This window comes from Phodopus roborovskii, unplaced genomic scaffold (assembly GCF_943737965.1).
Source record: "Phodopus roborovskii unplaced genomic scaffold, PHOROB, whole genome shotgun sequence".
In the NCBI taxonomy this organism is placed as follows: Eukaryota; Metazoa; Chordata; class Mammalia; order Rodentia; family Cricetidae; genus Phodopus; species Phodopus roborovskii.
Genome location: NW_026126558.1, coordinates 3,397,899 through 3,411,882, shown reverse-complemented (window position 1 = coordinate 3,411,882; position 13,984 = coordinate 3,397,899). Strand labels below are relative to the sequence as shown.

At 45.1% G+C, this 13,984-nt stretch overlaps 1 protein-coding gene across 1 annotated transcript; it reads left to right on the top strand.

The window, feature by feature from the left end:
• The first annotated feature begins 5,137 nt into the window (after positions 1-5,137).
• Positions 5,138-8,875, top strand: Map10 (microtubule associated protein 10). The gene has a single exon (XM_051201502.1). It carries the CDS (start codon positions 5,170-5,172, stop codon positions 7,777-7,779), a length of 2,610 nt encoding a protein of 869 aa, XP_051057459.1. The 5' UTR covers positions 5,138-5,169; the 3' UTR covers positions 7,780-8,875.
• Positions 8,876-13,984: the final 5,109 nt, after the last annotated feature.

Below are 13,984 nucleotides of genomic sequence, written 5' to 3'. Positions count from 1 at the left end.
TATGCTAGGTTGTGATTTTCTAAAGTACCAGGGCATGAGAAGAAGAGGGCAGGAATTCCTCCAGATCAGAGACTTTAGGGGCTAGAGAGGCAGCTCAGCAGGTGGGAGAACTTGTTGCTCTTGCAGAGGACCCAGGGTTCCATTCCCGAGGCTCACAACCATCTGTAACTCCGGTTAAAGGGAATAGGATGCCCCTTTCTGACCTCTGTGGGCACCAGGCATACAGTCTGTGCAGAGATATACATGCAAGTAAAACACTCATACACAAAAAACTAATCAAAGAAAAAAGTAAACTATTGTCTTTCCTCAGATGAGCACATAAGCCATCTTTGCATTTTCTGTGTTGGTGTCCCCTTCTCCTCTGCTTTCACTAGTCTGTGATATATCACCCAGGGAGGGTCTACACACACACACACACACACACACACACACACACACACACACACACACACGAGAGAGAGAGAGAGAGAGAGAGAGAGAGAGAGAGAGAGAGAGAGAGAGAGAAGAAAGAAAAGATAAGCAGTTTTCCAAAGTAACACACCATTATAACCGAAGGCCTTGGCAGGTTTTGAGTACATGATGCTCAGTCATTCATGGTTGACAGGAAATCTGTGAAACAAAAATGACAATTGTTTCATGCGAATATTCAAGCACTCACACAAGTACTGAAAATAACACAATGCGGACCAGCAACAGTGAGGACAGAGAGACAGGCAGTGTGTATCTGTGATTCCCACTCTTTAAGTTGTGAGATGGAAAGCGAAGACAGGAGAACCCCCTGGAATCCTACAGGGGAACTAGTCTGGAGTATGTGGTACTGTAGAATCAAGAAGAGAAGACCCTGTCTAGCCACAGAAAGGTGAACATGGTATGTACTCACTCATATATGGATATTAGACATAGAGCAAAGGTTTACCAGAATACAATCCACACCTCCAGAGAAGCTAGGAAACAAGGAGGACCCTAAGAGAAATATACATAGTCCCCTGGTGAAGGGGAAAGGGACAAGAGCCCCTGAACAAATTGGGAGCAGAGGGGGAGGTGGGAAGGAGGTAGGAGAAAGGGGAGGAGGGAAGAGGAGGGGGAGGAGAACATGAAGGATCATGAAGATTGAATAGAGGAGGGCATGAAAAGAGACACATCAATAGAGGGTGCCATTATAGGTTTAAAGAGGATGGCCCCAACTAGGATTCTAAGCAAAAGTGGAGCGGCTACTTTAACTGCCCTTCCCTTATGAGAATAATGACTACCTTAAATGTCATCCTAGAGCCTTCATCTAGTAGCAGATGGAAACAGAGGCAGAGATTCACAGCCAAGCACTGAGCTGAATTCCTGGAATCCAGTTTCAGAGAGGAGAACAAAGGGGTCAAGACCATGCTGGGAAAACCCATAGAAACAGCTGACCTGAGCAAGAGGGAGCTCAGGGACCCCAGTGTGACAGCTGGGGAACCAACATAGGACCAAACTAGGCCCGTGGACATGGGTGTCAGTTAGGAAGACTGGGCAGTCTATGGGACCTCTGGCAGTGGAACCAGGATGTATCCCTAGTACACGAACAGACTTCAGGAGCCCATTCCCAATGGAGGGAAACTCCCCTAGCCTGGAGACACTAGGCCCTCCCCAAATGACTTGACAGATTTTGATGATCTCTCATGGAAGGCCTTACCCTTCCTGGGGAATGGATGGGGAATGGAGGATGTGATAGAGGGGGCTGATGGAGGGCATGGGAGGGACAGGGAACTGGAATTGATATGTAAAATAAGAAAAAATATTAAATAATAAAAAATAATGTAAAAAAGAGAAGACTCTGCCTCAACAATGTAGAAGGCTCCCAAAAGTTGTCCTCTGACCTCCAGACACATGCAATGAACAAATGTGTGTGAACACAGACACACAAGTCATTACAAACCCAATAATAATAATAAAGAAAACTACCCCATGAATTTCCACATGCTTCTTCACAGATTCAACAATGAAGACATTGGCTAAGGATGCATTGGATAGAGTATACCTAGCATACGATAGGCTCCAGGTTCCATTCCCAACATCACCTGAAATGGGGTTCTGGAGACACACAAACCTGTAATGTAATCCTTACCACTCTAGAGATGGAAGCTGGAGGATCAGGGATTGAAGCTCATCCTCAGCCTGGGGCCGTTCAGAGCCTGCCTGGACTGCCTAGAGCCCACCCTATAACAAAAGTTAGACCATTCCTCTTAAAATAAAAATGTAAAAGGATTATTATTACATTTGCATTCTTTCTGCCATTTTTTTGTTTACACCCTAAAACATTTAAAGCAAGTTCCAAGCAGAATGTGGTGGTGGTGTAAATCTGTAATGCACTTGGGAGGTGGAGGCAGGAGGATGAGAATTCAAGATCATCGATTGGAGCCAGGCTGGACTTCATGATACCCTGTCAAGAGAAATTTCAGCCTGCCATTTTCTCCCAACTTCTTCCTCTTTTGTCTCTTATGTCTGAGAATGTCTTCTTATATAAACTGCATGGCACTTACACCCTTAACCTTAATAATTCTTTGATGTCTGATACTAGTTCCTTACCAAACTATCCCATTGTCTCAAACATCTTTTTGCTTAGAATGGGTTGTTTAAGCAAAAGTACAAGGTGGCAAGCTATAGTTTACAGTTGTGTCTCTTATTAACACCAAGTTTGGGGCATTATCCTGTGCCCCTGCCCTCTGCTATGCTCTTGATTTTCTCTTTGAAAGGGGTCTGTGGATGATACTTATGATTCTAGTACTGGAGGGTGAGGTGGGTGGGTGACAAACCTGGGTGGCAAAGGACACCCTGTTGTCTCAAAGACAAGCAAACATCAGGCTGATTTTCTTATAGACTAAACCATGCCCTGAATTTGCCTCTTTGCTTCCTCTAAGTTGCTTAATGGTCCCTTTGTGTCCCAAACCATGTTTTTTGATTGGATGCTGTTAGCTTTCTGCATTTAGCTCTTTCTAAAAATGGGAAGAACCTCTATTGCAGCCAGAGCACTTGCTGCCATGTGAACTTAAATACGGTGTTATCCTCTCTGGGTTGGGTTTGTTGGTATTCACCTGAGTCAATCAGCAGCTGATGGGTTCGTCAAGAGGACTAAACAAGAATCTTGTAAGCAACTGTATCTCCTGGCATGGTGCCTGTGGACACTGATGCTTCACAGAGTGATGGTCACCTGCTTCCTCCCTTCCACTTCACCTCAATAATGTAACTGAGGGAGCAATGACTATGTGATTGCATTGGTATTTTTCTATCCTATCCATGTGACAATGATACCACTCTGCTCTTTTCAAACTTCTCTCAGCAATATGGTTACTGACAATAAGTCAGTGACCCGAGGGTGATAAGCATAGGGTGTAGCAGGCTTTTTCTTTTAAGCCACTAACAAGCTCCCAAATCATAGAGACTTATTATTAGCTATGAATGCTTGGCCTAGCTGAAGCTCATTTCTGGTGAGCTGTTTTAACTTAAACGAATCTGTTCCTCTTTATCTACCTTTTGCACTGGAGCTTTTTACTTTTGTTTCCTTCTGTGTATCTTACTTTCACTGTGCCTTGTGTCAGTCTGGCTGGCTGCTGCCTGGTTTCTTGCCCTGGTGCATCCCTCTCTTTCTCCCTTGTTCTCTTCTTCTTTCTTCTTGTTCTTTTCTATTTATTCTCCTTGCCTGCCAGCCCCACCTATCCTTCTCCTGTCTAGCTATTAGTCATTCAGCTTTTTATTAGACAAATCAGGGGCCTTAGGCAGGCAAGGTGAAATAATTGTGACACATCTTTACATAATTAAACACATCCTTACATGGTTAAACAAATGCAAGATAAACAAATGTAAGGAACAATCTTTTCATAGTTAAAATAATATTCCACAACACAAGGGCTGTCTGCCTCAGAACCACCCACAGAATGAGTTTAAAGGTGTCTTTGTGGGCTCTGCCTCAGATCAGGTAAATATTAAGGGAGACTCAGAATCTGCATCACCTGTGAGACACAGGTTGGGAATCTATGAAACAGCCTGGAAACTGTGGAGGTTGTGAGCTTGGGCTTGAGTTGCAAAGTCACTAAATAGGCTGCAGTAAGTTACTTGGGATGTAGCCTGTATACTATAGGATTACACAATGACTGATGTTACTTTCACTAACCACTCCTCTCAGACATACATACCAATGCCATTTGCCTTACTAACTGAAGCAGTTACTTCCTCCCCTCTCATGGTGGTACTGAGGACTGCAGGCAGGGCTTAGGCTCTACGATGCAAGCACTCTACCACCGAACTGCATCCCCAGCTTTAAGATTTCATGATGCTTCTCTCTCCCTGCCCCTCTCCGCCCGTTAGTTCCCTGTATTATACAGTCAGCTTTGCAGTTAGTGGGTTCCCATCTGTTTTAGTTTGGGTTTTTATTGCTGTGAAGAGACACTATGACCATGGCAACCCCTTAAAGCCCATCCCCACAGTGACACACTTCCTCCAACATGGCCACAGTTCCTAATAGTGGTACCCACTTTGGGGGTCATTTTCTTTCAAACCACCACAGTATCCATAGAGCATTCTGGATAAACTCATTCTGAAAACAAACCAGGGTGGTCAGATGTCAGGAGAGGAGGGGATGACTTTTAACAGTGTTACCGTGTGCTGTTCCGGTAGTCTTTCTACACCTGGGCGATGCAAGATTGTTAGGGTAGAGGCTGAGGTCAAACCTCCTGGGAAAAGGGCTTCAAGAAGTTGGAAGGAAATCCAGTGAGGGCACTGTGGCCTGCTAGCCATCACTGTGTGACAGGACAGAGAGACAAAGGAGACAATGACAGAGAATACTGCACTGCCTCTGCCAGGTCAGAGACTTCTTTGGGTGTACAGCAACCACAAAGAAGGCTGCCTTGTACACTGGTCAGCAGGTTCTGAGGCCTAGAATGGGCAGAACGGCCCATTTATTTCCAATGTATGATCCCTAATACGTGGATCTGCAGTGACAAAATATAAAATTTTAGAAAATACTGTTTTGTCACGCCTAATATTTTAGCAGTTCACAGTTGCCCCAGAAGGCAAAGGAGCATCCCAGGGCCAGGCAATCAAATCTCGCGAGAGGGCTTCAACTCTGCAGTAGTCTGTGCGACTCTCGTTCTTGCTTCCGCTTGGCGGGGTGGGCTGGTGTCGTCGCCCAGGGCAACGGCGATGGCGGCCAGGGCGGCCGGGCGGCTCTTCTCGCTGGAGCTGCTCGTGGACTGGGTGCGGCTGGAGATCGGGCTGTCACCGAGCGCCGGGGACCCCGCGGTGGCGTTTTGCCTATTGGACTTCCCGCCGCTGCTCGTCCTCCCTCCTGCGGCTTCTAGCCGGGATCCCCAGAGCGGTACCATCGACTTCGGGCGCGGCAAGGCCTGCCTACTACGCCTGCGCCCTGCCGCCCTGCTTCGCCCGCGCCTGCGCGCCGCCCTGCTGCAGCTACCCGAGGGTCCAGCGTCTGCACCGCGCCTGTTGGGGGCTTGCGACATCCTGTTGGTCGCCTCCCAGGGCCGACGGGGTAAATTCATCTTGCGTGGCCCGACGGCCGAGCGCGTCGGGGAATTGGCTCTCTTCTACCGTCTAACCGATCTAGGACGCTTTCCCCCGGGGGCTTCAGAGCTGCAGGGCCCGCTGAGCCCTGCGACTATCACCGGTTCAGAGGCCCTGGAGGTGTGGGAGCCACGTACCAAGGAGACCTCGAAGCCATGCACCAAAGATGCTGCTGTCAGATGCCTACAGTGTGCCTCAGATGCACGCCTCTTGGAGGCCTCAGAGACATGCACCAAGGGTATCAACAGCTGGTCTGCAGGAGATTCAGATCCCTCAGCTGTCCAGAAGTCATGGGAAGAAGCAGTCTTACACAGTAAGGCCAGCTCTGGGGACATGGCTTCTACCCCTTGTCCACCCGCTCCCAGTGGGAGGATTGTCAGCCCCCTCAGCCCAGAGGTCACGGAGCTAGACTTTGAAACCAACATCTTTTGCCCTCCTCCTCTTTATTACACTCACCTGACTGAGGAAAAGGCACCTCCTGCCAGGGTTGAGATCACTATTGAGCCTCAGAGAAATGGACCTGAGGAGTTGGATGGCATTTTCCCCGAAGCAGAACATGTAGATCGTCCCATACATCCGGTGAAACATATAAGATCTGCAACGGGAGAGAGACCTCCAGTACTTCTGAATCCTACACGGATACAAGGTCCAGGTGCAGTTAATGAGGTTGCAAGTACCCCTCAGACTGAACAAAGTACAGCCAATGCAATAAGACAGCTGCCACTGTTGAATGCTTTGTTGATTGAGCTGTCCTTGCTTTGTAACCAGCCTGTGGCAAGCCCCACCCAGGTTCACCCCCACTTAGCCTGGTTGTATACAGGTGAACATAAGGGGGCAGAACCTTCTGTCAAGTCTACATCTCTGTCAGAATCAAAGAGCAACAAAATTTCCGTTCGAGGAAATGAAAAGCTTTTGAGTGTTCAGTCTAAAAAGAACCCTAAAGGTAAACATTCAGAGGTCTGTGGTAGCCCTCCACAGAGGGTTACAAAGGGGAAGCTGCTTTATGGCTTAACAAATACACTAAGACTGCGTTTAAAGCAAACAAACCCGGACATGCTGGCTGTACACGAAAAGAGAGAACAGTATAGAAAATCCCAAATACAAGCTGTGGGACCAAAATTCCAAGCCCCACCATGGAAAGGGAAAGTACCAAGCCTGGCAGCACAGAGCCAGATGCCATCACAGCCCCGCAAGGATACGTTTTCTGACTCAAATGGGTCTTTTGCTGAAGGCAGTGATACTTCAAGGCAAGTCAGTGCATGTCTTGATGAGCCAAGTACAACTAAAGAAACAAAATGGAGCCATGCTATTAAAAAAGAGGCAGTTGAGCATAGTGAAAACAGAACCAGCAACGCTTGGTTGGAAGCAGGTGGGTGTCCTGCAGATTCCATTATTCCAGAGAGATTTCATCATTCAAATACCCTGGGAGGAACTTCAAAAGTGAAGGTCCAGAGCACAGGGCTATCCCGGCAGGATCCTACTGTTAGCAAAACTGTAGATGAGGGGAAAGGTGGAAGGCAGGTGAAAGTCACAGACATTGTGACTGCTGATACAGGTGAAAACAGACCTTCCAGTAGAAACAGTTCCAGTGTGAGCATCTCAGAGCTACAGTACCAGGAGGAGTTCGCCAGCCCTTGCTATTCTGAAGACTTCTGCATGACTGAGAATAACAGCATAAGTCTGTTGGTTCCCAACTCAAGCTCAGGGACAGAAAATTCCCAGCATGGTTCACAAACAAGTGAGGCACGGATGTCCACAAGGAAGAGCAGCAGTGGAGTGAGCCCTGTGCTCAGCCCTCCCTTCTCTGCTGGCTCACCAGTGTGCTCACATAAACGATCTCATGTATTGAAGACTCCTGATAGGATTCTGGAGGACACCTCCAGTAGCTCCACCAGCGACTTTTCATCACAGTGGACAAATGGAAAGGAAAACCTGGCAGATCCACTGAGTACAGGTAGTTCAAAGGTCATAAGGACAGGTCAGGACACCTCCACTAAACTTAAAGTAGGAGCTGGTCGCAAGTCCTCTGAGAAAAGCCAGTCACCAAGGACATCTCAAGTGAGTTCATATGAGCCATCAAATTTGTCTGAGCTAGAACTCAAGGGCTTAGACAACAGTGCATCGGCTGACTTCCAAGAAGAGGATGATGACCTTGGGTCACTGAATATCTCCAAACAGTGCAGAGATATCTGTGAATTAGTAATAAATAAACTTCCAGGATATACCGTGTGAAAGTATGCTGCTTTAGAAAACTAGGTTATGCCTGATGAGTGCTAATGCTGAAGAGATGTAATACTCATACTAAACCTTAGTACATAACGTACTGTAGTTGTTTTAGGAAATTAGATAGTTTGTCATTGATGTTTAGTTACTTTTCCTTCAAGCTGATCATACTCTGAAGTCCCTGTTAAGCTTAGGAATGATTCCTTTATAAATGTTTAAGATTAAAAGTATGTCTGTATATTCTTCAAAAGTATTGTCTTGCAGTATAGATTATTCTAAAGTTGGCATTTCATGCACCATTGTAAAAAGAAGAGCTTGTTAATGAACCCAGCACCAGTTCTTAATGGGAATAAATCTGGTAACAGGTGGATGTGTTAGAGTGTGAGCTGCAGGAAGTGATTTGTGATCTATAGCTGCTAAGAACTTTTGGTTTGCAGACTTTCATAACACCCTGTCCTTTTATTATTTAATCTCTCTTTTATATTACTTCATTAACACTTACTTGAGCTTATGTTCCTTGTTAAGAAATCCTGTCTTGTTTTCCATCCAGTATTACCTTAGGAGATATATATATGAAATTGCCTTGGCAGTTAAAATGCCTACGACAGGCTGTAGCACTTACACTAACAAGAAGCATAGTATATTTTACTTCTGGTGGACATAAACAACCTTCAAGTATATGAAAGCATTTAGAGAGAGCAAAGTAAGGCTTCATCCCATATAGTTTCGTGAAGAGGAGTTTAATTTATGTCATGTTTTCAGGTTGTTTAATGGGAAAACGGGTTCTCATATACCCTAGTCATCAGTTCTGTACAATGTCTTTCATTGTGTTCAAATATTTGTAGGCATTTTCTTATAGCCCTGTTACACTGTAACTTTTAGACTTTTTAATGTAGTTGATGTTTCGGAGCCTGTGAGACAAAGCCCTGATTTTTGCTTTATTACATAAATTATTATAAACAATTCCATAATCGTGTGGGCATGTTCTGAGTGATTATGATAGTAGGTAAGATTTACAGCAATGATGAGAAGAGGCCATCCTCCCTCGGGGATCACTGTGAATAAAAGAGCAATGATGGGAATGAGCTTGGCTTTCCTGGGAGAGAGAGTGGCATCTTGATGATAATGTTATTTATGTTCATGTTACAGTGCTATAAGGGAAAAAGTTTCAGATCGTAGAGACACTCAAAGTCCAAGTGATGGGAGATTGGAACAGTACAGCAATGGGTTGAGTGAACACCAGTAAACAGTCATGGCCTTTGAGTATTGTAAAATACTGGCAATAATTACTCAGAGGTACAGAAATTAAGTGTGGAAATGGAAAAGGACTTTATGTGTACAGACAGATTTCTCCTTGGCTGTAAATGGAAAATGCATGTTGTCTTTTGAATTTGCAAGACATAGATAGCTTGGTACTCCATCATGAACTATGCAAATTGTTTAATGGCAGTTTCTCAAATGGAAGAGTCAAAAATATAAGTGCTAGAAGAACTAAGGGAGATGCTCTTACCATGTATTTAAGTCACCTATTACAGCCTGCCCTCCAATTTGGCCTTGTGTTTTAATTCTTTAAGCCTTTGGCTTAGTTTTTAAATACTTTCGTAGTTGGTATTACTTACGTAGATTGATTTTTATCCTGCATGATTAAAATTACTGAAACATGAAATCCAGTTTTAGGGTCACAAATAGGGAGGCTCTGTCATTTCACAGTAAAGCGGAACCCTTACAGTCTCACTTTTCAAATGGGCTGGTTAGCAGAACTGCCGACAGGTGAATGCGCCAGGATCTAAAGCAGCACTGAGCATGCTGAGCATGCACCCTGTGCTTTGGACATGCCAGGCAAGTGCTCTATCTCTGAGCTGCACATTCAGCCCTTGGGACAAGGCTTGAGAAGCAAAGTGAGCTGCAAAAATAGTGTTAGTCCTGGCTCTGTTTGCAGCTTAGGAGGCAGCTGTCAGTATTAAGTCCTTTAAACTGTTGCTATAGACTTACAGAGTCTGGACAGAGACACACCGCATGTCTCCCCTAGTTCAGATGCCCATTGGTGATGACTTCTTCAGATAGGAAGAACATATGTCATGAACTTCTGTCATTCACTGTGGCCCCCTATTGAGAGCCACCCCATCACATCTTGATTGGTGGTTTTTCTTCATTTACAAGAGTGAATTGTTACAGAATTAGACTTAGGGACAAGACTTGTGTTTGCAACAATCATTCAGGTGAGGACTAGAAATTTAAAATGACTTTTTAATTATCACATTTTTATTGGCAAGGTGAAGAAATGTCATAACAAAGCAACATAAACAAGATCGACAGTGTTTAAAATATGTTGAGTTAAACTGTCCTTGGTGCCAAAGAGCAGCCATTGGGGCTGTTTATGTTTTCATTTGCATTACAGTATGCAGCGGTATGCATAATGGCACTCTGTGAGCTAAGACTTGTGAGATGTGTTTCATTTTAACACAAAACAATTCACTGATAAGTCACTTGGTCAAGGACCAATATTCTCTCTGCCTGACTACCTGCCTGTCTGTGCCAGGCATAAACACTTTGGGAGGAGTGCCATTGGGCTGCAGTGCCAAGCCTCAAGTGGGAGACATGTCCTTGTTCTTTAAACAGTACTTAAGCCTATCATAATACACATCCATTGTAGAAAAAAAAACAAAATCAGGAAACTCAGAGAAGAGTTTTTCTCTCATTGTGGAGGAAAAGGTATATATAGGCGCTTCCTCAAATTCCATTGAACTAGCAGAAGTGTGAAATTAAGAATTAACCCAGAGAGGCCCAGAAAATTAAGGAAAATAACGGGCTGGGGGTGTAGCTGCTCAGTGGTAAACTGTCTGCCTAGCATATGCATGAAGACCAGGCTTAGTTCAGAGTGCTGAATAAGGTCATGTTTGGGTCAGTGAGATGGCTGGCTCAGTGGATAAAGGCACTTGCTGACAAACCTGACTACTGGAGTTTGACCCTGGGAGCCACATGGCAGGAGAAGAAGATCCCCAAAAGTTGTCCTCTGACCTCCACACATATACTTGATGTGTCCATTCCTCCTCAAACCCACTCTCACAAACTCAGTAATTGTTTTTAAAGGAAGATAACAGATACAGACCATTTAGGAACATCTAGAATGTACAGAGCAGATAGGAGCAAGCTGGGGAGAACAGGTTAGAAATCCACTTGATCTGACAAGGATGACACCGGGGAAGTAAGAAGCAGTGCTTTCTAAAGGCACAGAGGGACGCCAGTGCTATGAAACAGTCCTTGTCCACATTAGCAATATGAATTATTCTCACTGGTAGCTGGGCAGGAAGTTAGGCGGGATAATGGGAAGAAGGAGAGCAGAGTCAGGAGAGATGCCAGCCAGCCTCCCAGGAAGCAAGACATTGCTGGAGGACAAGTAAAGGCACGAGTCACATGGCAAAATGCAGGTTAAGTTGTAAGAACTAGTTAGTAATAAGCTGAGTGATTGGCTGAGCATTTATAATTTATATTCAGCCTCTGCGACAGGACTGGTTGGTCAGGACAGGAAACAGGTCTATTTACATGTGAGGCCCCATCAATGGGGTTAGGGAGCAGGGCTGGGACACAGGACAGGTGGGGGCAGATGCAAAACATGAGTACTACAGAAAAGGTGGGCCTGGACAATTGTTAACCTGCTAGAAAACACGTGGGGACTTAAGGGGATTCACTCCCTTGTGCTTTTGATAATGAAGCGAATATCAAAGGTGTAGCTAGGCTTATTGGGTAAGGCCTGGTGGCAAATCAAAATGGCATGAGACTGGTCTTCGGGGATAGCTGAACCCTGGAGTACAGCCCAAGGAGGGCAGGGTGTGTCTAGTTTTGGTACGAGGTCCCTACAGGGGAGCAGTGTCAGTTGTAGTCACCCAGCAAGAGGAAGCTAGTTTTTGTACAAACTGGCCAATGGTTCGTAAACGCTCTTAACAGAGGGGGCTTTGCCATTCCTCCAAGCCTCACCTGGAGGAACTTTGGCAGTCCCTATGGGTTTGAGGTACTGGTATCCTTGTGCTATGCCGGTGTTAATAATACATGTTCAGTCAGGGCTTCCTTGACACTCACGGCTGAATGGAGGGTGCAGAGTTGATTATATATCATATTACTGGCAAATCTGGCATCTAAAACATACTCAGGGTGTCTCATGGCAGCTGTTTGTTGGTTGGGCTAGTGTGATGTTCATGGAGCATTTCAGTTCCAAAGGTGAGTTAATAAATAGCACAAACATTTATTAATCATCTGTGTTTATTATTTTGGTTATGGTAGCTTCTAAGGAGTTTTGAAAATATTTTTACCTTTAACTGTGTGTGTGTGTGTGTGTGTGTGTGTGTGTGTGCACCTGTATGTGATGCGCACATGAGTACAGGTGCCTACAGAGGCCAGTATAAGGCATAGGATTGGTCCCCTAAAGTTGGAGTTCCAGACAGCTATGAGCTGCCTGACATGAGCGGTAAGAACAGAACTTGGGTTATCTGCAAGAGGAGTAGTGCTCTTAGCCACTGAGCTATCTCTCCAGCCTCAGGATTTTTTTTTTTTTAAAAGGACGACTCCCTGCAAAATGTAGCCTTGCCCTGGTGTCAGGCTGTATGATAATGCTACAACTATAGCATGTTGTGTAGTCTGGGGGGACATGAATGAGTAACCACCAAATTGACTCATTTTACTCTTTGGGGGCACAAATATAATGATTGCCCTTCACTTTTCAGTAGTCTGCTATAGCTCCAGGAGGTTAGCCCTGTTAACTGGAACCCCAGCATTAAAGTGAACCCAAAGATTCCAAATAGTCCATCATCCTAAGATGCTTTCTTGGCTTTACCCGAGTGATTTCTCCTGCCTACCAATACCAGGTCACATCACCTGCCACCAGTTGTCTTGGTTGTCAACTTCTGTGGCTTCTATAGTCATGACATTTGAAAAGATGGGCCACCTCTGTGGTCATAATTCCCAGGGAAGTCACACGGTTTGGGATTTTGTGAGTTCACAGTCACAGGCCCTTCTCTGCAAAGGTCTCCGCTTCACATTTTGATGGTTAAGTGGAGAGTAATTTCCCCCTTGTATTCAATAGGACACAGACCCTTCAGGCATTATTTATGTTTTCTGTGTTTGTTGACAGAATTGGGTAGAGACTAAAGCAATATCTGCTTGTGTTTCACAATTGGGCTGTTCATACTTGGTCCACTTTGCTGCTTAGCTGAGAGCTACTGGGTCATCTATAGGTTTGAAAGGACAATGCAGAAGTGATCCAGGATAGCAGCTTCCTTGATCTCCCAAGGAATGAGCAGAGACCAACACTTGTTTGGCTTCCTCTTCAGGTCCCCCAGACATCACCTACTCTGAATTTCCTCCAGGATGTTATGTAATCTGACTTTCCCAGAAGGACCTACTTTCTGGAAGATGTCCTGGCAGACACCTGTGCTGACATATGGCATCTCTTCTGAAGTACCAGATGACAGGGACACTTTGATCCATATTGCTTTAAATAGTGTGGCGATAGACCTCCTTTAGCACTGTGGATCTCAAGGAAGAGCGGTCTACATGGAGAACACTCACACCTGGATTTAACCTTCAGCATTCTCCTAGGCAGCTGCTTTTTTAATGTGCATTTTAAAGAACAGGAGTATAGAGGAACATTCCCAGAGCACAGACCCGTGTGGACCCCGTGAACCCAGCCACTTGATTTTATCTCAGGTGTAATATCTCAGGTGTTCAGGAGAATAACACCACAAACTCCTGTATGTGCATCACCAGGTTTGACTCTGTACGTGAGTGCTTGCCTCCATCTTCCTTACTCTAAAAAAACAGACACCAAACAGTACCCCCTTCTTGTCCCTTTTCTCCCCTTTTCAGTGAGTAGCCATTTCTCTGGGATTGTATCTCCTCCCCACTTCCACAGGACACATTTCTGGACTCTCTGATTACAAGCAATGCTTCAGTCCCTCCTCTTGTCCCTCACAAACATGTACATGACTTCTCTAGGGTCAAAATCTTAAAGTGAACAATCTTCCACAGTTCCAGGATGCTCTCCAGTGTGTAAGCTCCCATTCCTTCTCATCTCAGTCCAAATAGTCTGCTGTGATATTAACAACCTGAGGCCTTAATGTTGTGCGGACTTTTCCTGGCGGATAAACATCTTCTCACTCCAGACAGGGCATCAGTGATAAACCAAAAGAAAAAAAAAAAAAAAAAAAAAAAAAAAAGAGAT

What these genes read in the sequence shown, in the direction of transcription:
- Map10 (XM_051201502.1), top strand. Translation starts at nt 5,170, where the DNA reads ATGGCGGCCAGGGCGGCCGGGCGGCTCTTCTCGCTGGAGCTGCTCGTG.